The sequence below is a fragment of the Hyperolius riggenbachi genome, chromosome 1, assembly GCF_040937935.1.
Source record: "Hyperolius riggenbachi isolate aHypRig1 chromosome 1, aHypRig1.pri, whole genome shotgun sequence".
Taxonomy (NCBI): domain Eukaryota; kingdom Metazoa; phylum Chordata; class Amphibia; order Anura; family Hyperoliidae; genus Hyperolius; species Hyperolius riggenbachi.
This window is the reverse complement of record NC_090646.1, coordinates 421,434,236-421,461,690: the sequence shown is the minus strand read 5'-3', so window position 1 is coordinate 421,461,690 and position 27,455 is coordinate 421,434,236. Positions and strand designations below refer to the sequence as shown.

Here is a 27,455-nt window from a genome sequence, read left to right as displayed (position 1 = left end):
CGCAATCACAAATCACAAACGCCAGCGATTGCGATTTTTCATTAATTCTGTTATGCGATTGCGATTTGTGATTTTTCATTTGCATTGCATTATCATTGTAAAAATCGCTCCAGCAAGCGATTGCGATTTGCGATTAGCGATTTCTAAATCGAATCACTGTAGTGGAAAATACTTCTCGTGATTTCTATGATAAAGTAACAACTCGAGCGATTTTAAAATCACTAGCGATTTGCGATTTTGCGATTCAGCCATTCGCAATCGCTCTAGTGGAAAAGGGCCCTTAGAGTGTGACTTTCACAGCACCCACGTTACGACCTCATTGGTGCCCCTCACATAGTGGGCAGGTCCCATAGCATTCTAGAGTGTCAATCATTAACATCCGTAGATGCTCATTGGAGAGAACTTCTCTATTATGGAGCATTGGTGATAGGTACCGATGCTAATATGGGCAGGACAATTGCCAATAGGATTATTTCATGTTATTCCACAGTGGTTAAAGGAGACTTTCAGATGCAGCAGTGGACGGTGTGTTTAGACCTGTTTTGCAGGTCTAAGCTAATGCTCATGTCTGGCAGGAAGCATTGTTTAGCGATAAGTGCAGTTGAATCAGGCGACGTTATTGCTGCCTGATTATCGGGCTCACCAGTGTTTAACACTGGCGAGTCTGGCAATTTCACCAGGCCCATTATCCATCATATATGAAGCTCTGCTTATCCGATGAAACAACCTTGCAATTAACTTATGTCATTAATGGTCCATATTCATTGTACAGTTCTTATTTGATGGGCATTATCAGCTGCTTACAGGGATATGTAAAAGGGGTGAACGTGATGGACGTATGTCTTTTTTTTTTCAACCCAAGTAACTATGTAAGGAGAGGGAGATAAGGGAGAAGATCCATAATTATAAAAACATATACATAGGGGGCCACAGATTTTATGATCCCTTTTATAGGCTAAAAACTACTTATTCCTTACCAGCAATAATTATTCAAAAATCTGTTTTCTTACCTTTTCCAGGTACAAATACGTATAAGGGGTTATATAGTGTACTGTAGAGCCACATTTTAGGGTGTCTATGCAATTTAATTAGAAAAAGGGGTTATATGTAAAAACCCTCTTCATTCAGATCAGTCCCCAAACTAATACCTTGCCTTACAGCTGCTTAATGTACCAGGCCCAATGCAACTATCAAAGTGGTGTTTTTGCCTAACCTTCTTTAATAAAGAGGAGCAATTTTTTTTTGTATCAAAAAAAAAAAAAAAAAAAAAAAAGAGGAGCAACTTAGTACTTTGAGGCAAAAATGTTTTTTATTAACCCTCTGTTGCCCTTGCATTATAAGACAAACGGCATCCCATAAACATCCAGTCAGTGTCGGAAAGCAGCAGAGTCCATCATCACAGGAGGCACCATTATGTGGAAAAGCGCATCTGTCAGAATCTAATTTTCCCCCTCCAACGCTGGCAGAAAGCCGCGTGATCGCAGCAACAATTGTGAGAGTAGTGAGAGACAACCTCTCGTCTTCCTGTGCTTTGTACTGTAGATGGCGCTGAGGTGCTTTTTATTGGCTGTTTGCCATTACAAAGCATGTACTGTGCCATCAGACGTGGGAGAATAATTTAATAAATCTAGATGGGGACCCTTGTGACCCACTATCCGACGTCAACTAGATGTTTATGGGATGCCGTTTGTCCAATAAAGCAGGGGGAGCAGAGGATTAAAAAAATGTTTTAGCATATCTACAACTCATTACCAAGCGGATCCTCTTTATTTAAGGGGTTCAAGGTTCATAGTGGTCCTTTAAGCATTTATAATATCTATTGACAAGGTTTTTCATCCCTGTGTTGTAGTAGTATCACAGGCCCCACCTATGGGTTGGAAGAATTGAAGGGGAAGAGCTTCATGTTAATGCTGCTGAACAGTTACCGGTGTTCTGCTTTCATGTGACAAGTAGTGCAAGGAAAGAAGAGGTTAACCTGCAGATACAAGTTAAACTGCACAAAATACTTTGTGTGACAGATAAAAGAAAATAGCTTGTTGCTTTCTGGACAACCCTTGTATATTGTTTTCAATGAATATATACATCTATATCTTTGTTAACAGTTAAGTGAACTGATTAGTATTGCACTTTAAATGCTTCATGTATTCTGACCTTTTGACATGATCTGAGAAAGCCCTAGCTGCCTAATCAATGCTAGTATGGTTGAGGTGCGCCACCAAGAAGGGAAATTCTACTAACATGATTGGGTGGACAACAGCCTCTCGAACAGCTAGGTTTCAAATAGGTTGTAGTAATAATACACCCCCCACTATTCGGGCCAATTAGAATGCTTTTAGTTGTGATAGAACTGTTCCCTATGGAATTTCTCGCTGCTGCATCTCAACCATACTAGCTTTGCCAACTCTTCTCATGTATCAATAACTTGACAATTTTTCCATTTCTATCCATCTGCTCCATCACTGCCATTAATCCCTGCCTATCACTACATGTGGCAATATTTAAGTTATCTGTAATCTGCCTGGTCATTAGTCAACAGTTCTATGAGCACTAATGGAGCCTAACGTACAAATCAAAAATATCCTTTGCAGCTCTGCTCTTGCAAGCTCTCCGGGGATCTTCTACACTACACTATACTGTGGATGACAGAATACTTTTAGATTGTAATATTTTCTGCTTGATAAGCGGCTCACTTCCCCTCTTTTTTGTGTATTGTGCTTAAATTCTGACTGAACATGCCTTTTGGTAGGTTTTAATGGGTAAATTTTTAACATTCACAATCCATATCCCTTATTTACCTGTATCCAAAGATTAAGATGGGAAACCCCGGTAAGTTTAAAGCAAACCTGTCAGTTTAGGAAATTAAAGTGGACCTGAACTCTTGCACATGACAGAAGAAAAACAGAGAGAAGTGCACCCTGTATGTATTTAGAGAGTTTAGCCTGTCTAATTCCCCCTCATCTGTGTCTAATCACAAGTTGTAACTTGATCTCTCCTGTGTCACCTGACTTCCATGGCAGATAAGCTTGTTTGAAAGCACAGGATGTTAACAATATGTCTGCTTCCATGAAATCAGGAAATAGAACCACTGGAGATTTATTTTAGGATTTGTATCCGCCGTAACAAAGAAATGTTTTTTCTCTAAAAGTTATTATGCCATTGTGTATCTTTTTGAGTTCAGATCCGCTTTATAAAAGATGCCTCGGGAGAGGGAAGCGTCTGGATCCTCCCCCATCCTTCTTCAGACCCCTCCTGGACCACAGGACCCCTGGATCTTCACTGCCACACTGCGCCTTTGCAGTAGCACAGACCCATCTGGGCTTTGGCAGAAAAAGCCAAGCTCGATTGGGTCCGTGCTACTGTGACTCGCATCTGCGCAGTAGCATGGACCTGCTTGGGTTTAGGTGGAGAAAGTCGAACCCGATCAGGTCTGTATTACTGCGCAGGTGCAAACTGTCAACAAATTTTCAGTAGGTCCCAGTGCTGGAATGGCATTGAGGAGGATGGGGGGGGGGGGGGGGGGGGAGTCTTTGGATTATCCAATTCTGTTACATCAACAACAACAACAAAAAAACAGGATTTTTTTTTTGAGCTAGATCCATTTAAGATCCAGCCACAAGGACTTTAAATATATTGTTCCAAAACATTCATTTTAAAGCCACTTAGAGGCAAACTTGTTATTTTGCTTGACAAACTGTTCTTTTGTGTTACCACGTTTTGCTAGAACTTTAGATTAACCACTTGCCGACCGCGCACTCATAACGCGCGTCGGCAAAGTGGTAGCTGCAGGACCAGCGACGCACATCTGCGTCGCCGGCTGCAGGCTAATTAATCAGGAAACAGCCGCTCGTGCGAGCGGCTGCTTCCTTCCTGTCAATTCACGGCAGGGGGCTCCGTGAATAGCCTGCGGGCTGCCGATCGCGGCTCGCAGGCTAAATGTAAACACAAGCGGAAATAATCCGCTTTGTTTACATTTTTACAACGCTGCTAACAGTAGCAGCGTTGTACTAGATCAGCGATCCCCGGCCAATCAGCGGCCGGGGATCGCTGTCACATGACAGGCAGGAGCCTGTTAGAGGCTGCACAGGACAGATCCGTTCCTGTGCAGCCTCCGATCTCCAAGGCAGGGAGGGAGAGGGGGAATCCTGCCGTGGAGGGGCTTTGAGGTGCCCACCCCCCCGCCACCCACATGCATGCAGGAGTGATCAGACCCCCCAGCACATCATACCCCTAGTGGGGAAAAAAGGGGGACGATCTGGTCGCTCTGCCTGTTATTTGATCTGCGCTGGGGGCTGTAGAGCCCACCCAGCACAGATCTTAGAAATCAGCGCTGGTCGTTAAGGGGGGGTAAAGGCTGAGTCCTGAAGTGGTTAAAAACGGATGATGAGACGTTATCCTCCAGTGAAACACTGTGTTAGCTGTATGCCAGATGTAACAGGAGTCAAGTCTTCCAAAAAGTACCAAAAGAACAAAAAAACATTTTACAATTAGTGTTCGTTATCAAAATGTTTTTGGCAGATTATTTTTATTTACTGGATTTATATAGTGCTTACGTAGCACTGGACAATACATGCCGGCTGGCATTTTATATATACATTATTTTTTAGTAGACTGCTTTTGTAAAACAAAATTGGGAAATGATAAAAATCCCCCATGAGGAGCTGGTCTAATGCAAAAGCTGTCAGATTTGTACTGCCTACCTTAAGCGACAACAACATAGGAGATAAGTATTACACACCAAGCACACCAAATCATGGCTGATGTGGGGCTCCAGAGGATATTATTATACAGATGACATGCTGGAGAATTCACTTTGGCAATAACAGGCCGGGATGGCTGACAGGGTAGAGTGTCAGCCTCCTGGCCCAGAGCTTAGTTTTGTTTGCAAAAGCAGATGCCATTTTTGTATAGCTTTAAGATTCCTAAGCTTTAGCAGCGATTAGGTGCCTTTTATGTTAAATACTCTTATTCAAGAAGACTGTTATTAGAGATGGCCCAAACGGTCCCCCCCCCCCCCCCCCTCGTTGAATTTTATTGCTGAAAGCACCCCACAAAAGCTCTTTTGAGAGCTAATATTCTTCTGATGTGTTTTTGTGTGTGTGTGTAACACACAGACAGGCATAGATACAGCCCTGTCTGTTGCAGCTGGGCCTAATTGCTGTACTGTGCCAGGCCCAGCACACTGTATTACCATTGCATCTTTCCTCTGTATTTGTTATTTAACTTACTAAAGCTTAGCTGTCTTTGTGGGTGACACTGCATATAGATACAGGCCCACCGACAGTTGCCAGCCAGGCCAGCTGGGATTTGTAGTCCCACCACTGGCAGCACACTGTATTACCCTACCATTGCAAATCTTTTCACTATATTTGTGATTTAACTTACTAAAGCATAGTTTGTGAGTTTGTGGGTGACACTGCATAGATAGAGCCCACAGACAGTTGCCAGGCCAGCTGGGATTTGTAGTCCCACCACTGGCAGCACACTGTATTACCGTTGCATATCTTTCCACTGTATTTGTGATTTAACTTACTAAAGCATAGCTGTCTTTCTGGGTGACACTGAATATAGATACAGTCCACAGACAGTTGCCAGCCATGCCAGCTGGGATTTGTAGTCCCACTGTCTGACAGCACACTGTATTAGACAAGTGGCACAGTGCATATCTTTCCACTGCATCTGTGTGACTGCACACTGTATTAGAGCAGTGCATATCTTTCCACTGCATCTGTGTGATTGAACTTACTAAAGCATAGCTCTCTTTGTGGGTGACACACTGCATACAGCCCACAGAGAGACAAGGACAGGACTCCAGGTGAATTCCTTAATTTTTAAGGTCGCTACCAAGAATAATAATATTTTTTTCTGGTGCGTGTACATGCCTAATTTTTCTGGCTGCACTGCGGCTGAAACAACAAAACAAAAGACATGTACATGTGTCAATTTCCCTTCGTGATCATTACCGTGCCGCGATGAAGGGGCTTGCATATCACAATGAAGCAATGACCTATATGAGTGTGTCGGGGGACACATCCAATATAATAAGGTCGTTGCTTCATTGTGGACAGACCAAATTCAATCAACTGGACAATCACTGTTGTTCTGTCATTGAGCTACCTCAGCCCGACAATATGGGTTGGAAAACCGCCATCGCCTGCACTCTTGCCATCGTGCGCACCAGCACGGCCATCACTGCACAAACAGCTGTTTGCAGTGCGTTACACAGTGAGTTTGGTCTGTCAGTGTGAAGTAGTACACTACTTACAGTACCTGATCCATGTATACACACGCAAGATGTCTTCAAGCACTTTATGCCTCCAATTTACCAATTTAGAAATGCAATGTGATTTCTGCCCTTTAGGGATTATAACCCTGCTCTGCGTCAAATCCGTAATTTTCCCAGGGACTTTTGGCGTGTATCCCACTCCGCCATGCCCCCCTCCAGGTGTTAGACCCCTTGAAACATCTTTTCCATCACTTTTGTGGCCAGAAACAGTGTTTGTAGTTTTTTAAAGTTTGCCTGCCCATTGAAATCTATTGTGGTTCTCCGAGTTCGCCGGTTTGCGGACTTTTGCGGAAGTTCGTGTACGCGAACCCAAAATCTGAGGTTCGAGCCATCTCTGTTATCAGTAAATTAGAGAGTAGGAGGTTTCATAAGATGAGGAGTTGGGTGATTTTTGTACTGACTCCATAGCCCTGTCATGAAATTTACATTCCTAATTAATATTCTGTTTGCAAAAAAATACATTCTCACCCAGCCCACAGGAAGCGGCTTCATCTGGTCTTTCGTTCCTCCCCCACCCCCTATAGAAACAAACCTGAGATGCCTCTAAACTGTCAACTGCGGGATCGAGTCCTGATTCCTCCAGATGACTATGATTGTGCGTGTGTAAAAAAGTCATATCCTTTTGCAGATTTCAAATTGTAGTCCTTTCCCCTAATATTTCCAAGGATGGGGTAAGAAGTCGGTTAACCTCCTGAGCATTACGCTGCTCAGGAGGGTTTGCAGCTGAGAGTCCCCCAGTATAATTTTTAGAGATTGCATAGCTGTAAAAGCTTCAGCTAGCACTAGGCTAGCTAGCAGTGGTGGCCAGCATCCCCCGATTACTTTTGATACCCCCGTTCGCCCGCCAAATACATTACCCAGCCTGGATCCAGCGATCGGCGGGGAGGATCGAACATGACGTCGGCGACGTTATGCGCAGACCCAATCCTCCCCATAGAGAGGACCGGAGATGTGCAGGGAGGCTGCACGATCGCTGGATCCAGGGGGGGGGGGGGGTAATGTATTTAGCGGGCGATTGGGGGGATCAAAAGTAATCGGGGGAAGCCGGCCACCACTGCTAGCTAGCCTAGTGCGAGCTGAAGCTATTTCAGCTATACAATCTCTAAAAATTATACTGGGGGACTCCTGGGGACAGCCGGCGGTATGCCCGACACAGTGTGGGGCATACTGCTAAGGAAGGTTATTACCATAGACTGCTATGAAAAAACGTCTTGAAATCAAAGATTACTTTTTCTAGGTTTACCAAGTCTCCAGTCCTGTAGCACCAGCAAATATCTGATGCTTAGAACTGAGTGATTGGTGTCTTGACCCAAGTACTGGAAAGAATTTTCTTTTTTATAATTTCCACTCTTCCTGTTATGTTGCAATAGGGATCCTGCCAGGTTTTCAGTATTATTACACAAGTCTGAGACTAAAAAGCGGTTTGATTTTTTTTCATTAAATTTCCATGTAATTTGGTGTGCTGAAAACAAATAAAATGTAAAAAAAAACTCCTAGATGTCATGATTTGCCAGAAAATGGAACATTGTCTTCAAATTTATCAATTTTTGTTTAAATTTTTGGATCCTCAAAAAGAAGGTGGATTGCAGTCGTACTGAAAGTTTTAAGCTATAACAAAGATCCTCACTACAAGAACAAAGCATTTCAAGCTTTAGGTTGCCTGGTGAGTTTGAAGGTGCATTTCCTCCAGTCCCACCTACTTTCATAGCTCCTAACTGTGCCTCTTTTGGAACCCAGTCCCTCTGTCACTCTTTCTTCTTCATTTGTCCCTCTTTCCGGACTCATGTACAGATCTATGTAAATATATGTATTTTATCTACTGATAAAACACTATGTGTTTAATTGACTCTAATCTAATAAGACTTTAATTGACTCTCCCATCCTTTAAATTAATATATTTCTTATTTGAAAATGTTAATCTGAAGGACAATAAACCAGGATAGAAGGGACCAGTTTGGTTCGAATTATAAAAACATTTTTTCTTATGAAATCTTTATGGTATGCATGACTAAGGGTGTGCCGGAGGCGTGGCTAGGGGTCTGGCAGGAGTGTTGCTCAAGTGTCCCTCTTTCATATCTCAATAAGTTGGGAGGTATGTACTTTTTGTACAATTTGGGAAGAGTTGGAAAGGAGATACCAGGGAGCACAATGATGACTACTGTTGGATGCTTCAGAGAAACATTCCAGATGCTACTCACAAGCATAAATGCACCAAGAGGAGCCTCACAGGGAAGAAGAATCAAGTTTGGTGTGTGAAGGTGAACTCATTTCAGTTCAAATAAGGATTTTCATGAAAAAAATTGTGATACTTTAATTTTATAAGTCCATTTCCATTTATTTTGAGGTATTGCCTTAGTTAACGTAGTTACATAAATTGTCAGGTAATGTGATGTCCTATGACAAAATGGAGGTCATTTTCGGATTCAGCACACCAAAAAACATAAAGATTTCTTGGAATGACCAAAATAGCTCCCGAAAAAAATGTTTTTGCAGACCTGTGTTAGTAAACATTGAGTTATATTGTAGGATATATTATTTTTTGCTGCTGATTCTTAAGATAACCCATACATAATTTATAAATGATTTCACCCAACTACATTTACTCTACTTTTGTATCTTTTTAAACAGAAATTATTTTAGTACTGCTGATTATTCCTCATTAATTTTAACGTTGGCACACATGGTAGAGTCCCCTGTTGATAAAAAAATGACCGGGTTGGATAAAGTTAACAGTAGGTTATTTGCATATACTTAAAATTTGACTCTTTCTTCACTTGTTTTCTTACCTTGTATTTCAGGTTCTTCCTGGAATGATAAAATGAATGCTTCTTATGCTAATTAGGCAGTGAGAGTGGACAGCCTTGCTTCACTCTATTTGTGATCGAGAAATCGCTGGAAATGCAACCATTTAATTTAACGCTTGCTGTTCAAATGTTATAGATCAGGGGCATAGCTTGGGGTGGGTGGTGTAGGACACGTGTCCCCGGTCGCTGACTCCCTAAGGGCGCTAAGCCGCTTTATTTTTTATTTAAATCTCCTCTCTGCCTGAGTCTGCCAAGAGTAGCTGGTGCCAGTGCACGTCATTACGTGCTGCACGCAGCTTACACTTGCAAGATGCTGTCACTGGAGCCCCTGGAAGTTTGAGTCAGTGCTGGAGGCGTGGCTGAATCACACAGGGACTTTTCAGTGTGGACTGGAGTGCTGATCGGACTGTGCAGGGTCGAGGCACGAGCCTACAGGTGCCTGATTGGTGGAGAGCCGACTCTCATCTCTCCCGGAGTGTCTCTCTCTTTGCTCTTCCGCCCCCCCCCCCCCCCATACAGATGGTGCCTCTTCTCTCTTCGCCAGTAGCATGGAGTAGCTGTCACATGCTGCCTAGCACGGGGTGGCTTGAATACAGCAGCGTATGAATCAGCCAGCCAGAACAGGACTGGGACTCTCTGCTTACATGCCAGGCATTCCTTTGTGCTTCAACCATATTATTACGTATTTTTATAGCAGCACCGATGACCACGCTCACATTCTGATGCGGGGCCGTGGCCCTTTTTGCTCTTTGCCACCAGGGGGGCGCATAAACTGTCTTTCTCCCCGGGCACTGAAATATCTCTCTCTTTCTCTCTTTCTCTCTCTCTTTCTCTCTCTCTCTCTTTCTCTCTCTCTCTCTCTTTCTCTCTCTCTTTCTCTCTCTTTCTTTCTCTCTCTCTTTCTCTCTCTCTCCATGGCTGGGAATTGAAGCCAGGTCTCAGTGTGTGTTAGGCAACTGACGTATCCGCTATACCACCAACAACACTACATGCTGGAGCCAGCCTAGCATGTACCATTATGAGCAATCCAAGAGAAAAAGTAGCATGCCAAAAACCAACTGTAGCCAGGCATGACCTTGCCTTTTGTGTTCAACAGTTGTCCGAAGAGAACCCCAGATGGCCAGGTAGATTCATCTCTCTCTCTCTCTCTCTCTCTCTCTCTCTCTCTCTAGTAGGGATGGTCACCGCTTTTCGCAGAATTGAATTTTCCAGAATTTTTAGGCGGAAATTGCTCATTCCGTTCCGTTTGGTCGGAACGGAATTGCTTTTTCAATCTGGCGGAATTCCGAAAATGCCTGTGAAATTCTGCTGGTATCCATTGATGGTTTTAAGCTGAAAATTCAGTCCAATGGCGTCAAGTCCTAGAGAGAGAGAGAGAGAGAGAGCTAATTTTTCTCTTGGGTATATTACAATGGTGAGTTGGCTTTTGACATGCTACAAATCCTTAAGCACGCTACTTTTTCTCTTGGATTGATCATAATGGTACATGCTAGGCTGGCTTCAGCATGTAGTGTTGTTGGTGGTATAGCGGATAAGTCAGTTGCCTACCACACACTGAGACCTGGGTTCAATTCCCAGCCTGGGTTCAATTCCCAGCCACGGTAAGTTGGTTTTTGACATGCTACAAATCCTTAAGCATGCTACTTTTTCTCTTGGATTGCTCATAATGGTACATGCTAGGCTGACTTCAGCATGTAGTGTTGTTGGTGGTATAGCGGATACGTCAGTTGCCTAACACACACTGAGACCTGGGTTCAATTCCCAGCCTTGGTAAGTTGGTTTTTGGCATGCTACTTTTTCTCTTGGATTGCTCATTGGGTTCAATTCCCAGCCATGGTATGTAAGCTGGCTTTTGAAAAACTACAATTCCCTGGAAGATGATGGAGGAGGAGGGAGAGAGATAGATTTCCGCGGAATTCAGTTTTAAAGGTTTAGCAATTCCGTTCCGACCGCCGGAATCGGAATTGACCTAATTCCGTCCGGAATCCAGCGAGCATCCCTAGTGGCCACCTTAACTATTAATGTTATGAATAAGCAAACAGAGATGAAAAGTGTTAGAGGGGACTTCAAACAACTGTATATTGCCAGTACGGTGACTGCATTCCCGTACATATCATAAATCTTAGCTTATCAATTATTTTGTTCATCATGTTATGATTATCACTGTAATTACTATATCTACCAATTCTGTATTATGTACTACTAATGTGTATATTTTGTGTTTACCATTGACTACATTGCTATGTGCTCCATGATTTGTTCTTACTTTGTGCAGTACCATGGAATATTATGCTGTTGCTTTATAAATCAATAATAATAATAATAAATATCATTATACAATATCAGGACACAGGGACAAGCAAATTAAGCAGTCTAAGTATGATGATTGTTTTTTTCTTATCAACAGATTTATTTATTATACATCTTAATTACCATCTCCTATGATACCATTTCCACATGACAGCATTTCACACAATTCAGTCTAGCATAATATTAGGACAGCTGCCTCCTTGATAATAACATACCTGTTTACCCAGGCTGACACCATAAGGAAACTATTAATATGATAAATTAAAAATTAAAATTATTTATGGACCTTGAAAAGATAAATAATTCCATAGACATTGTGCCTGATTGATAGAGAGTGAAAGTGCTGCTCATAGCAAACAGACTTTGTTTTTGAGCAGGCTAAACATAAAAATGATTACGTTTTTTTTTTGCTTTGGGTAACAGCCATTTTTATTTTTTACTTCGACTTGGACGTTCTTTTGGTACTCATTTTACGTTATTTCAATGTAAAATAGCTAGGACATTTTCAACCCATTATCTAAATGAATAACTTTCATCGTCATACTCCAAGTCCTCCTCATCATCATCTTCTAGGAGTCCATATTTAAATTTGCGATATACTGTCCCATCTTGACCCATGTAGACAATATCTTCGTCATCGTCTTCTTCCTCCTCCTCTTCACGATCATGATATTCTATTACGTGGTCTCGTTGAAAACTAGAAGTACTTTCTCTGTTGCTCGTAAAAGACTGAAAAGATTTGGTTTGGTCTGGCAATTTTTCATATCCGCCTTTGGTAGCAGTTGAAGTCTTTGCACGAGCTCGTCGCCAAAAATATATAATTGCACCAATGCTAAGCACCAGCAGAATCGATGTGGCCACGAAGAAAGCTGTCATTTTGAACCCATCTTTCTCTCCCTGGAGTCTTGTTATTAAGATGCATTCCTCTAGAAGACACAAAGAAAATTAAGGTTTTCAAAAGAAAACTGAATCAAACTGAATTCATTCTGAAGTTAGCGGTATATATGATAGCTGCCACTGATGATATCATTTAAAAACACTTTAAAGATGCTAATTACTTGTCATTTACAGTATTTTATTTAGCAAGACTTTGAAAATAAAAAAAACCCTCCATGCTGGATTAAGCCCTTTTGTAGGATGATCTTATGATTACTGTATTTGAAAGCAGTACATATAACTACCTCTGAACTTTGACATCCAACCTACTAAATACTGACCAAAAAACTCTGACTACAAATATGAAAGACAAAACATTGATCACAAAATCTCTGATCACTGACAAGCTCAAACCTCAACATACAGAACTCTGACCACAAACCTAGCCATTGAACGCTGGCCACAGACCTTAAAGGGAACCTGACTGGCTTTCCTGCTGACCCTCTGCCTCTAATACTTTAAGCCATAGACTCCAAACAAGCATGCAGATCAGATGCCTGACAGATCTGACACAATTAGCTGCATGCTTGTTTCAGGTATGTGATTCAGACCCTACTGATCAGAAAGATCAGCAGTCTGACAAGCAATTGGCATTGTTTAAAAGGAAATAAATATGGCAACCTCCAAAGGTCTCACACTTCAGGTTCCTTTTACAGCATGAAACTAAACCTTTAAGTTTAAAAATACAGAATCTGAATTCTGACCACAAATCTCAGAATAACTTTGGACACACACCTTGGACCATGAAAATCTATTCAATGACCACAACTCTTGGAACTCAGAATTATGACCACAAATTTTGAAACATGAAAGTCTGACCGTAAACCCTTAGACCATGTCACAAATATTGGTATATGAATCTAAATTTAGATCACAAACCTATTAACACATAACTCTTACTTATATCTCTCAATGTAGAAGACTAATCTGTGACCATAAGTTTTGGAACACAAATCTCTAAAAAACATTTTGTAACATGGAATTTTTGGAACATGGAAAACTAATATCTGGCCACAGATATCAAAACACAGAACTCCATATGCAAACCATGGAACACAGAAGTCTGACCTCAATTTCAGAACACAGAATTCTGACCACGCACTGCAGAACCATGATGGGCTCACGGGTAATCACGAGTCCGTAAGGACTCGAAATCGTAATTAAAATGAGCTTTAATTGCCACAATTGTGTGGCTGGGTGATAAGGGGTTATTTACCCACAATTCCGTTGTCCTGCCTGCGCTCCAAATAGCTTGCACGTGTCCTATTGGACGCGTTGCAAGCCTCACTACGCGCACTTCCTCCTTCAAGCTGGAAGGAGGAAGTGTGCTGTGGTGAGGCTTGCAACGCGTCCAATAGGACACGTGCAAGCTATTTGGAGCGCAGGCAGGATGGCGGAATTGTGGGTAAATAACCCCTTATCACCCAGCTGCACAGCTGCGGCAATTAAGGCTCATTTTAATTACAAATTACCCGTGAGCCCATCCCTGTGCAGAACACAGAATTCTAACTACAAACCTGAAGTCATGGAACTCTGACCACAGAAACAAAGCAATGTGACCACATATTTCTAAATACAGAACTCTGCATGCTGACACATGTTTTGTGACAGAGACCTCTAAACAAAACCTTAACATACAGAGCGTTAAACTCTGTACTGCAAACCTTAGAGAAGGGAACTCTAAACTCTGACCTAGGAAAATAACTTTCAGATTACAAACCTCTACCCAGGGGCATAACTAGAGGGTAGCAGCCCCTGCGTCCACAGGGGTGCCCAGAACTGGAAAAGGGGCCCGACTACTACTTCACTACCTCAGATAAAGGGGTCCATTCTTCAGATGGGGTGCATAGGTGTAAGGATTATGATATCCACTCTAGTTTTATGGCCCTTGCAAGATGGGCCCCCAGGCTTTGAAGGCCACCAATGGAACGGATATGAACATTGATGGGGCTTCATCTAAGGTTTGTCTGTCTCTACTCATGGAACTATCAAACCTAAGCACATGGAGGTGTATGCAGAGCAATATCAAGGTCTGTTGTTAAAATATTGGTATAGTATTTTCTAAAGGTTATACATAAAAATGTATTTTCCCGCCAGGATGTTATCCAATCTTCACTTTAAATATTCGGTTATATAGGTGGAATGTCATATTCCAACTGCCTCAGGACTCAGAGCACTCATAGTTAAATCCATGCCAAGCTTAGAGAGGTTTAATCCTCCTGTGCAGATGTAACAATACCAGCTCCACACGCTCACGCTGTGATCACTCGTATATCCCACCACTAGCTCAGCTGTCTCATGACAACTGAGCTGTATGAAGCAATCACAGTGAGCACAGGGTGACGTTTGTAAAAATAATGGTCTGGTAAAGGTATATTTTGCTGTTAATAACTTAATTTAAAAAACAACTTATTGTATTTTTACTATAGTCATCCTTATATGATTTAGTAAGTCAGTGGCGTAGCTAGAGATCATAGGGCCCCGTAGCAAAACTTTCATGGGGCCCTTAGATGGAGGCATTCTTAAGCAATGTGACCTGCCCCTACCTTATGGATGTGAATGAATTGATCAATTACACTGCACATAGCTCATGGGCAATGAGACAAAGTCAGAGGGTGGAGGAACACAAGAAAGTTAATAGTGAATAAACTAAGTACCATGTGGGCCTCCTATGCTCCAGGACCGCATAGCAGCTGCTATGGCTTGTGCTACTCCCCTGTAGTCAGTGACTGTTTGCCCATTGTAAAATCTTACTTCTGAGGAGGAGCTGACATCTTTACTGCTGGCAAGGATAGAACTGCTTATTCACTTAATCTTCCAGAGTGCTCTTGGGAAGAAGGACAAATAATATCACACACACAGGGCCGGGGCAAAGTGCTCCTCCTCCCCATCCTTGTTTAGATAGCCAGCTGTGTCTACCATTGTTAGGTAGCCTCTGCCTAGTGTAGCCAGCTGTGCCCCCCAGTATTAGGCAGCCTCCCCCTCTGGGGTCTGGGCCCAGAGGCTGGTGCCTTCCCAGCCTCTGCCTGGCCCTACACACACAGAAAAAATGCAGCATACAGTACTGATTAAAAATTGCAAATCGGAATCGTATGTAAAATCGCACATCAGAATCTCATGTAGTGTGCAAGAGGCCCAAAATGGGTTTCCTGATTAATTTAATAGGATCTGCTAAGTGTCTCTTTAAGAGGGGCATAACAGCCTAGTACTGAGGTGGTTAGATTTCCTCCACACGATTGAACTGAGCACAAGCTAACTCTGCTTATTTTCTTATTTTACACCATTTTATTTGGAGATGAAATGCACTCCTTCTGTCTATCCTGTTTTGAGTGGAGTAAGGTGTGCCGTCTCCAGATTTTGCTCAGAGACTGGGAATAGTTTGTAGTTGTGACAATGCACTAACGACCACATCCTCCATATAAAAGGGAATCCACAATTTCCCAATCCATCTTTATTATACAGTATATTGTTGTTCTTACCAAGTGCTTCAGTACAGTCACAGCATTCCCCTGCATCCTTTGCTATGTTATGGCAGCAGTGCACACATCTCCATTCAGACATATACAGTGAAAAGCCTGCAGGGCATTCAGTACAGTTGAGGTGTCCAGGTCCCTTACATTCAGCACAGTTTTCATGGCACTTCTCACACTGTCCATCCTGATCCTGGAAAAGGCAAATAGTAATCAGATTAGGCTGCACAGTCTTGTCTTGTAACTCTAGGGCCTAAACCAGGAATGGATTAAGATGAAATGGAGCCCTAGGCAAGATGGCAGTTTTTGCTCCCTGCTGATGGTCACCTGTTGGTGGGGCTAGCATCCACCAGAACCTAGACTCTCTTCATGCCCTAGGCAGCTGCTTAGGTTTGCTTTGTGGGTGATCCTGCTCTGGCCCAAACACATTATATTACATTAAAAATGTAGACTTCATTAAAATCTGTTAGGTAAAAAAACAGCATACCTGTGTACTCTTGTACTCCCCCGCAAAGCACTCTGAGTGGCAAATTCTCCCGGATAGTTGGTAACTTGATACGCATGATGTGCATGAAAGAGCACCCGAGCCTGGATGTAAATATAATGTGCATGAAAAAGTTTCCAACAGGAAGCTAAACAACATTAACAAGATAAGCATGTGAGTGTCCTGTGGGTTTTTTTTCTGGAAAACTGCAGCATTTATTGATAATTTTTTTTAATTGGATTTCATCAGGGATACTGTATGTATTATTCTGTTATCTCTATGGCATTTGTTCTGAATGATACCTTAATTCTGAAGGATATTTTTCTGCTCTCTAGATATCGTTTTAGAATAGCCAACTTGAACATTGATTGGCTCAGGAGTTTTTACTGTGCTATCTAAACAGAGCATGGTAAACACTTAAGAAGGTCTTTCTTTTAATTTAACCAGAGCTGTTTCTAAATATTTTGGTGCCCCAAGCAAGATATCCCTGATTGCCCACTTTTTGGGACATGTTGCTTTCTAAGTCATGTCCGACCTGTTCCCATGGTGGTATTACTTCCTTCCACTTGTGTTTGCTTTCATTGTGTCCTCCCTGTAATATTGCCACACTCATCCCCCCATAAAAAGTGCAGCCATTATGTCCCCTATAAGGGCCGGTTCACATTGGGCGCTTGCCCGCCGCTTCCCGGCAATAACGTTCTTGTCCACAATCGCTATTCGGTGGCAAAATCTTGCAATTTGCACTTTTGATTTTCGTCAATAGAACGAGATTCACAGCACAATCGCCCCAAAGATGCTGCATGCAGCGCATTTGCGATTGATCGAAATCGCAAACGCTGCAGTGTGAATGTATCAATACATTAGTAGCAGCGCTTTGCTGATCGTCGGCGAACAGCAAAGCGCTGAAAAAGTGCCAAGTGTGAACCAGCCCTAACAACTGTGACCATTATGCTCCCTTATAACAAGGGTAGCCTTTAATATCCCACCTATAAAAAGTTCAGCCATTATGCCTTCCCTACAAGGGCCATGATTATATCTGCAATATAACAAGTGTTTTCAATTGAGTCTGGTAAAAATGGCTCTGGAATTTTAGCCACAGCCAGCGCCACCATAGGCCGTAGTGTGAATTACAACTATAGTGGTGCTCAGTCAGTAATTTGGGCACCATCAAAAGGAGCCCAAATTATGATGTTATTCAGTCGCCAGAAATAGCTGAAAGCTGAATTACGTCTTACCCTGACTCAGTGGCAGCCAGGAGGAGGAATAGTAAATAATGCCGCCGGGACTTGTGCAGGAGCAGGGTGAGCCATTTTTCGGCTTTACCCTGCACCCAAATTTCCCAGTGCCCTAATAACATGTATTTGTTATCACGGTGTCCTATTTCAAGTACAGCAATCAGGGTCAGACTGGGCCACTAAGGGCCCACCAAGGAAGTTTCAGCCTGGGGCCCACCCCCACTTCCCCACAAAATGCAATCAGGTTGGCGGCAGATACCCCCACAAAATGCAATCAGGTTGGTGGCAGATACCCCCACAAAATGCAATCAGGTTGGCGGCAGATACCCCCACAAAATGCAATCAAGTTGGCGGCACATACCCCCACAAAATGCAATCAGGTTGGTGGCAGATACCCCCACAAAATGCAATCAGGCTGGTGGCAGATACCCCCACAAAATGCAATCAGGTTGGTGGCAGATACCCCCACAAAATGCAAGTTCCCCCCAGCTTGGAAGGGGGGGGGGCAGTGGGCACAGATCGGCAGGGAAGCCTTCCACCCTCACGTAGGGCCCCCCCAGTTAGGTAGGCAGCTGCAGGTCTCAGCCCCCCATGCTGGAAGAGGGGGCAGCGGGCACAGAGTGGCAGGGAGGGGGGGAAGCCTCCCCCCTCCCTCACCTAGGGGTCCCCCCTTCCGCGCTCCCCCCTGTCCAAAATAGCAGCCAGCAGCGGCAGCAAGCACAGGAATCACTTACCTTCTGAGAATCAGATCCATAGCTCTGCGTGCCGCTGGCTGGTCTGGCCTCCTGCACTGCACTGTCCAATCATGTTCTCACAGGAAGTACAGTGAGAGTGTGATTGAACAGTCAGCGCAGAAGCCCAGTCCAGCCAGCGGCACGCAGAGCTATGGATTTGACTCTCGGTAAGCTATTCTCCGCTGCTGCTGCCGCTGCTGGCTGCAATTTTGGAGGGAGGGGGAGCGTGGAAGGGGGGGGGGGGGCCCTAAGTGAGGCTTCCCCCCCTCCCCGCCACTCTGTGCACAATTTCCTCCCTCCCTGCGCTTAGCCCCCTCCTTTTCAGCATTGGGGCCCCCAGGAGGCGGGGCGGCCGAGGCCCACCGATGGGACCATCGGCACTTTAGCGGCTCAGTACGAGCCTGACAGCAATTATGTCCCACCATGACAAGCACAAAACTTTAGTAGAGTAAATACAAAAAAGATGCACAAAAACATAAAAATCATGACAAAAACCTTGTTGCTGATATCAAATAAGTGGTTAAGTTTATCTAGAACATATCCATAATAAAAAAAAAAAGAAAAACAATTGAAAAGGTCATAGGCCACCATTTATGCACAATGACACAATCTCACCAAGAAACAACACACAATCAATTTTCAAACATAAACTAATAATATATATAAAGTGCAATTTGCAGACAGTCACATTAAAATAAATAAAAGGGGTGCACAATGGAAGAAACCAGGCCACTTAGTAAAAAAATAACGAACTGTGCCTCCATATTATCCATCAATAATGAAATGAAACGGAAGTTCATATTAAATAAATAAAAAAAAGTGTACTCAAAGCAAGATTATCATACCCAGATGCCTAGTCGTAGGAGAGGCAAGGTGTGGGTGTATGGTGCTGTTGCGCTACCAAGACTTGCCTAATGTGCATTGTGGAATGCTTTGCTTCATCAGAGGCCATCTGGGCATGGATGGCCTCTGATGAAGAGCAGCCTTCTGTGATATGCTAGACAAGCCCTTAGGGCTCTTTCACACTACAGGCAGCGGTAAAAAGCTAAAAACGCTGCATTTTGGCTGTAGGCGATTTGAAGACGTTTTGAAGGCGTTTTAACACCAACACATTACTATCAATTGTAATGAGAAATGCTGCAGTCAGCCCTAAAAAAAGCTGGGAGCTTCAAAACGCAACGCTCCAAAACGCAGCGTTAAGTGTGAAAGGTAAAATGAAAGTATATGGACTTTTCATTTTACCTTGGAAAACGCCAACTATGGCCGTGTGCGTTAAAACGCCAAAAAAGCCCTCTAGTGTGAAAGGGCCCTTAGCGCAGCCACAGCTTTCCTACTACTAGACACCAGGGTAGGATTATCCTGTGGTTGAGCACTATTTTTTTCATTTGAACTTCTCTGTCAATTGATTACCAATGGATATTATGTACACACTTGTAGTTCTTTCTTACTGAGTGGTCTGGTTTGTTCCATTATGCACTTTTTATATTTAATTAATTTATATAAATTTGTTTGTCAGCACATTGCACTTTATATATTTATTTATGCTTTAAAATTGGCGACTTTTGTTGTTTCTTAGGGGGGATTATGTTGGGTGCATTGCTGATTTACCAATCAAATATGTAAGTGGCAGCCTTTGACCATTTTAACCTCCTTGGCGGTAATCCCGAGCTGAGCTCGGGGTATGCCGCCGGAGGTCGCCGCTCAGGCCCTGCTGGGCCGATTTGAGTTCTGAAAAAAGCAGCACACGCAGCCGGCACTTTGCCAGCCGCGTGTGCTGCCCGATCGCCACCGCTCCGCGGCGATCTGCCGCGTGCAGCGGCGAAAGAGGGTCCCCCCAGCCGCCCGAGCCCAGCGCAGCCGGAACAAACAGTTCCGGCCGGCGCTAGGGGCTGGATCGGGCGGCTCTGACGTCAGGACGTCGACTGACGTCCATGACGTCACTCCGCTCGTCGCCATGGCGACGAGGAAAGCGAAACAAGATAGGCCGCTCATTGCGGCCTATCTTGTTACTTTCGATTGCCGGAGGCGATCGAAAGTACGCTTCCGGAGCGCCCTCTAGTGGGCTTTCATGCAGCCAACTTTTAGTTGGCTGCATGAAATATTTTTTTTTTAATTTAAAAAAAACCCTCCCGCAGCCTCCCTGGCAAAATAAATAAACCGCCAGGGAGGTTAATTGTTTTTAAATATTAAACTTTACCACTTCATTGATGCAAGCAATATGCTTTTGCTGTCATGAAGGACACAATTTCATTCTCCTATAACTAATACCACCATTATGCACCCCATAACAAGCATCACCATAACAGGGAGGGGGTATTGACTCACATCCTAATCAAACAAGTAGCCCACTGCATACCTAATACATTTTTGGAAGTAGCCACCTCCACTATAATGCGGAATACATAGATCACCATAGGGGTCAAAGAGACATATTTCCTTGGTATGTGGGGACCATGGAAAACTACCATATATAAAGATTGTAGCATAATTTAGATTGTGGATGGTACAATCTTTATATTCCAGATACTCCAGATTTTTCCTGGATCCTTCTGCTTGCTATTCCTGCTCTGGGCCCCCTCTAAGTATATTCAACCTGGCATATTGTATGTTTCTCCTGGCAGGGAGCACGCCATGAATGAGTGCATTCACACTATGCACTGCGCATTCACCCTCATGCACAGGGTGCTTAGTTCTATTGGGCATGCACAGATTATACTTGCACATATCATGCTTGGATGTGTTCAACAACAGGTTCACTCTTGTAGAGAAGACAAAGAGGCACCCTGTCCTTGGATGCTGGAGAGGGATCCATGAAACCTCTGGACAATCTAAAGCAGGCTTTCTCAACCAGGGTTCCCTGGAACCCCAGTGTTCCTTGAGGACTCTGCAGGGGTTCCTTGGCATTTTACCCCATCGTGGGGGAAGTGTAATAGAGCTCACTATAATAGGTGGTACTATAACTAGAAGCACTAAATTGGGGAGTCAGGAGACAGTATAATGAGTGGCAGTGTAATAGGAGATAGTGAAATTAGCAGCCTAACCTATTTAAAGACCATGCCTCCTGAAAAATAAATGTAGGGGTTCCTCGAGACCAAAAAATTGTTTGCAGAGGTCCCTTGAGATCCAAAAGTTATTTACAGGGTTCCTCCAAGGTAAAAAGGTTGAGAAAGGCTGATCTAAAGGCTTTGGACTGCTGTGGTAAGTATCTAACATTTGTATTTTTGTGAATGCTTTAAAGTGTACCAGAAACGAATCGTTATAAAAGATTTATACATACCTGGGGCTTCCTTCAGCCCCCTCCACACCGATCGTTCCCACACCGTCTTCCTCCACCTTCTCATCCCGGTAGAAGCCCTGTAAGTTTGGCCAGTCGGCGCATGCAAAGTTCGGCTGCACGTGCCGCCTGTCTCACTCCTGCAGCTTGGAAAATTCTGCGCCTGCGCAGTAGTACTGTGCAGGCACAGTGCCCTCCCGACCACAGGAGTGCAGCGGGTCAAGTGGCTGTGCCGGGCATCAAACTTACGGAGCTTCTACCTAGACAACGAGAAGGCAGAGGAAGACTGCATGGGAGCGGTCGGTACGGAGGGGGGTGGAGGAATCCCCAGGTATATATAAACCTTTTATAAGTATTCATCTCAGGGTCACTGTAAGCTGAAATACCTCCCCTTAAGAAGAGAGTTAGAAGAAGCACTTACCAGAACATGTCCTGCAGGTTGCGTGGCATCTTTCACAGGTATTTTTGACACGGTCTTCATAGTAATACTCAGGACATGAACTATAGCACTGTTTTTCAGTTCTCATCAGGAAAAACTTGGTGAAGCAGGCAGTGCAGTGATTCATGTCTGGCCCCTGACAATCTTTACAACTCCGGTGACATCTCTCACATGATGCAGTGACATTATCAGCATAGTATCTGCAGATCAAACACATCAGAATATTTAGAAACAGGAACGGAGGGCCTATTTATACTTCTACACATAGAAATTATTTTTTTTGTATTTAATGTCAGTTCCTTATCATTCATGTTTTATGTACTGTAGTGTGTTTTGATTGCTGTGTTATTTCAGCAAACATTTTCAGCAGCTTCTGATAGAAGCAGACTTTTTATTACTACAACAGCAAGTACTAGTTCCAGGGTAGTGATTCTTTGCATAGATTTTGCTCTGCAGGCTTTGGAACTATTTGGTACTGTGTTTCACGGAATTGCTGGTTCTATGGCAACCTAATCACTGAAATATTGTGTTGTTCCAGAAAAACTGTACAAAAAGTACAAAGTCAGGCATCTCTCAGCCAATATGGGGGTATTGTGCAATGATTCCAAACATGTGTTGTCTCATACTCCAGCGCAGGGTCTTCTTGTGCCAAAGCTGTGGAAATAATTAGGATTTTTCAGGAACTGTTTATCAAACTGCAGCTACAACGGCAAAGCTGTATCATATTCTTTGAATGGGAATCCTGCATTGCTCCTAATTATATTTCCTTTGACTGAAGTGAGTGCAAGTAGATGAGCAGTAGTTTAACTATTCACATGCCTCCTGTACTCTGTCTAAGAAACAAACGTCTAACCAGTACATTTGCTATGATTCCCATCTAAGGGTTGGTGCATACCAAGAGCGGTTCTGAGTGTTTTTTAAAAAGCTTTCGGGGGGAAAACCGATTGGCTTATGTTAGTCAATGGGCTGGTGCACACCAGAGCGGTGCGTTTTTCCCCAATCGCAAACTTGGGTCCTGCAGCATTTTTTAGATTTCTGAGGCGTTTCTGCCTCAATGTTAAGTATAGGAAAGTGGAAAACCGCTGTGAAAAACGCTAAATCAGAGTGGTTTTCCAAGCATTTTTGTTACAGAAGCTGTTCAGTTACAGCTTTACTGTAACAAAATATAAATCTGCTACACAATAACCGCTTCAAAAACCGCTAGCGTTTGCAGATCAGCTAGCGGTTTTTGGTGTGCACCAGCCCTATGTCAGTGAAGCCATACAACCCCTGTACTCCTCCCTCTGCCCATGTAACAAAAGTTTATTGCCATACACAATTAAACTTTCAATCTGTAGACGGTTGAAAATCAATTGGAAGTTTACAGACTTATTGGGGCCAATAATCACTGGTAGATTAGATGGTGATTGAATCTGGCAGAAAAATTGACCCATGTGGCCATGGTTAGTGGATTAGTGGTTGTGAGAAACATAGCACAGGAAATAGCCCTTCCTCGCTCTGTTCATTGATAGGAGAGAGAAGCTGCACACTGATGACATCTTTGAGCTCTGCCCTACTGTTAGGAATTTCCAGAGTCCCTATACTTAAGTAAAATCATTGTGCAATGTGGTAGAAACTAAGTGGTTGTCAGTACAACCATCCTTCTACCAACTTGCCATATAGGGTATTAAACTGATATAAAGACAGAATAACACACAGAAAATGCATATGATTATTCTTCACTTAAACTGCTGAACGAAACTGTATTTTTTCTTTCATCATGTTTTAGTCTTACTATAATGATCCGCTCAGCTGTCTGCACAGGCAGACAGCTGTTTGACCATTCGTTAAGTCTGTGGGCTGCAGGTCTCTGGAAAAGAGACCTGTCTTCACTTTGCAAGTTTCAGACCTGCTCTGCTGCTGAGGAATTTGCATACACTTGTCATGCAAATTGCCTAGCTGCCTCCTTTGAAGGCTTGCAGTATAAATACCATGTTCTCCCACAATCCTTTGCTGGTCATGAAGGTTTGTTCCTGCAAACACTCCTAGAGTGTCAGCCTTGCTGTCGTTTGCGAAGATTATCTTAGAGTAATTCCTGGGGACTGCACTAGGCATTCCTTCTAGTGCAGTCAGGTTGTATTATCTGTATTGCCTGTCTTGTCTTGTCCTTTGCGATTGCACTGTTGCCAGCGGTTGGCGATGGTGAATCGTTTGGTCCAGTACCTGGATCGCACTTGCCCTAGCGTTAGTGGCAGTGGATCTCTCTAGTCTATGTCTGGGAGTTTTACCTTAGCTGCGGTTGCTACTGGTTACTCCTTCTGACTGTCTTGCCGTGTGGATCGCACTCGCTCTGGCGGAAAGAGCAGTGGATCCTGCTAGCTCCGTTTCTGTACTTGGATCACACTTGCTCTGGTGGAAAAGAGCAGTGGATCTTGCTAGCTCTGTTTCGGTACTTGGTTCACACTCGCTCTGGCGGAAAGAGCAGTGGATCCTTCCTGTCCTATCCCTGAACCCGGATCGCACTCGCTCTGGCGGAAGAGCGGTAGATCTTATCTGTCCTATTCCTGTTTTCCGTTCGTCTGTCTGTCTGGAGCAAATGCTTGCGGTTGCCTGAGGTAAGGCAGCCGTTTAGCAAGCGTTCCTGTTTTGTTTATTTGTGTTCATCGGTTAGTGAGGGTGGCACGCTTATGACTGGGCGCCTAACGCGCGGTGATCGTGCTCAAACACGTTCACTTTTGCGAATGAGTGCGGTGTTCGCGTTTAGTTAGCGTTTGTTATTTTTCTTATTGTTCTTGTTCCTCTGTTCTCCACAGCTCCATCTGCCGGCAGGAATTCCCCTCTACAGGTGCATTGCACCGCAGCTGGTTTCTCTCAGACCACGGAAATAATACCACAATCGTTACAGTATGATCAACAAAACCAAAATTCCCAGTGTAGAGGGAATTTCCGATTTGTACGTTTTTGTCGAATTTGGTTCTTATATCTTTAAGAGCTTCAAAAGACTAGACTCTGAAACTAAGGAAGACTTCCTTGCTGAATGTGTAAGATTTTTGCTGAATCCTACCTTTCAAATTACTGACCCGTCCACATCAGCTCTCCAATTCGTTTATACGCTATTGCAAGGAGATCTGTTTGTGTGGGCTTATGAGATATTGAAAAGCAATTCCTGGGAGGATAATCTTTATCAGTTTCTTACATTGGTTTTTTCCCACTGGTTTAAGCTGCCTGGTTTACCACCCATGCTTGATGAGTATGTATCTGCTAATCAGTCAGCTGTTCAATCCCTTTCATGCAAAACCATTCAGTTTGTTAACCGGTTCAGCACCGCAGTGCCGAAAATCTCATGCATCCGAGCAACGTTCACCTCCCATTCATTCGCCTATAACTTTATTGATACTTTTCGCAATGAATTTATCTATATCTTGTTTTTTTCCGCCACTAATTAGGCTTTGTTTGGGTAGTACATTTTGCTAAGAATTATTTTTTTCTAAATCCATTTTAACAGGAAGATTAAGAAAGAAATGAAAAAAAATCATTATTTCTCAGTTTTTGGCCATTATAGTTTGAAATTAATATACGCTACCGTAATTAAAACCCATGTATTTTATTTGCCCATCTGTCCCGGTTATTACACCGTTTAAACGATGTCACTATCACAATTTATGGTGCCAATATTTCATTTAGAAATAAAGGTGCATTTTTTCAATTTGCGTCCATCACTATTTATAAGCTTATAATTTTAAATATAATAACATACTCTCTTGACATGCATATTTAAAAAGTTTAGACCCTTGGGTAACTATTTACGTTGTTTTTTTTTATTGTATTTTTTTTTTCAAAAAAAATGTATGTGGGTAATTTTTGGTGTGGGAGGGAAACTGCTAATTTTAAATGTTAAATAATATAATTGTTTAAATAAAAATGTATGTGGGTGCAGTTTACTATTTGGCAACAAGATGGCCACAGTGAAAAAAGTCCTGGATGCGAACGATCTCGCATCCAGGAACCAAAAAGCAGAGGAGAAGTTTCCTGGGGGCAGAAATACCGCGCTCTCTGGATAGAAAGCGTCGTATTTCTGCGGGGAAGTTAGATCGGTGAATGGGAATTATAATCCCATTCACTGATCAGGAGGCTAGTGGCGGGCAGCGGGTGCGCGCGCAGGAGCGCGCCCGATCGCGCGCACCATGCGGCGGTAGCAGCAGTGCCTATCTGGACGAGGAAGCTCGTCCAGATAGGCCGAACTGGATAATAAATGCAGTAACAGCTCCCTGGTATCTAGACAGCAGCCACTTGTAGCGGCTGAAACTAAAAAGAGAAAATCTAGGAAAACTTCCAAGCGGAAAAATCCGTTGCTTATAGCAACTACAAATAAAGAAATTATTTCTGTAAAGTCTGAAATGTGTAAAACACTTGAATGTGACGAACTCAGAGAGACTTCTCATTCTATACTCGTTTCTGATCCCAAACCCTGTGAGTGTTTCTTTGATACAGAATTGTTTGAACCACCATTCGCTCCGTGGGAGGTTGGGGCTTTGGTTGAGGAGTTTGAGTTTGATTGGAAGGCCTTTTGCGATTTTTACATCGCAAAAAAGCGAGGTGACTCTTAATGCTTGTGTTAAGTCGGTGTATGCTTTGATTGGATCTGATGAGTGTGACGAATGTTTTGTGGATCCGCTGATTTGTTTGTGGCAGACGATTTTGGATGAATTGCACACACACCAACCAATTGACTCCAATAAAGCGACACCATTGTCTGATGATTGTTCCTGTCTTTCTGGGGTAAAGCAAGTGAGTTTAGACACTGTGCAATCTGAAATGAATGGGTGTACTACGGTGATGGACACCTGTGTGAATTCTGAAAGATTCTCTCCTGTTTCTGTGGAATGTGAATCTGTGCGATCTAATGCCTGTATCTCAGGCGTTTCTGCAGATTGTGATCAACATAAATGTGTCAGTTTTGTCAAAGATATGTGGGATCCTTTGTCAATTAAAAACAGATCTTTTTCTCTCAGTAATTCTTTACGATCTTCCATCTATGATCCTGCTATGGGGAAAATTCCGAAACTATGCAGCATCAAAAGTAATATTAATATGTCTAATAAAGTTTCTCCTGTTGTTGTCGCAACTTCTTCTGCAAACGAATCTATGTCTGTTCACACCTGTAGAGGCCCATTGCCTGATGACAGTTGCTCCAGTGTTTCTGTCCTGAACACCTTGCAGTCTGGTCCACAGATTGCGGAGGTTTGCGCTTTGGAAGCGTCAGTTTCACAACCTAAAGCGATCTTGGATTCGCAAATTTTGCGTTCTGACTCCTCGGATTCGACATTGTTAGCCAAGTCTAAGGGTGAGACAGCGCTTTGGTTTTGTGAATCTGATACTGGGGAATATGTGCATTGTCCAGAGAAGGTCTCTGTGAGCCTGCCCTGTACCATGAATAAAACCATGATGTCCACTCGTACCGACATTTGTGAGTCTCTTTCTTGCTCAGCAGATAGTACTGACTCTCC

General features: G+C 43.2%; 1 protein-coding gene across 2 annotated transcripts in view; it reads right to left on the bottom strand.

The window, feature by feature from the left end:
• Positions 1 to 11,473: 11,473 nt before the first annotated feature.
• Positions 11,474 to 27,455, bottom strand: part of PCSK5 (proprotein convertase subtilisin/kexin type 5) — a 639,880-nt gene continuing 623,898 nt past the window's right edge. For both annotated transcript variants that reach the window (XM_068236619.1, XM_068236629.1), the window contains exons 34-37: positions 21,952 to 22,169; positions 16,291 to 16,391; positions 15,813 to 15,996; positions 11,474 to 12,323 (exon numbers count right to left, since the gene is read on the bottom strand). In XM_068236619.1, coding sequence (XP_068092720.1) covers positions 11,911 to 12,323; positions 15,813 to 15,996; positions 16,291 to 16,391; positions 21,952 to 22,169 — 916 coding nt within the window. In that variant the 3' untranslated portion in view covers positions 11,474 to 11,910. The remainder of the gene's footprint in view (positions 12,324 to 15,812; positions 15,997 to 16,290; positions 16,392 to 21,951; positions 22,170 to 27,455) is intronic.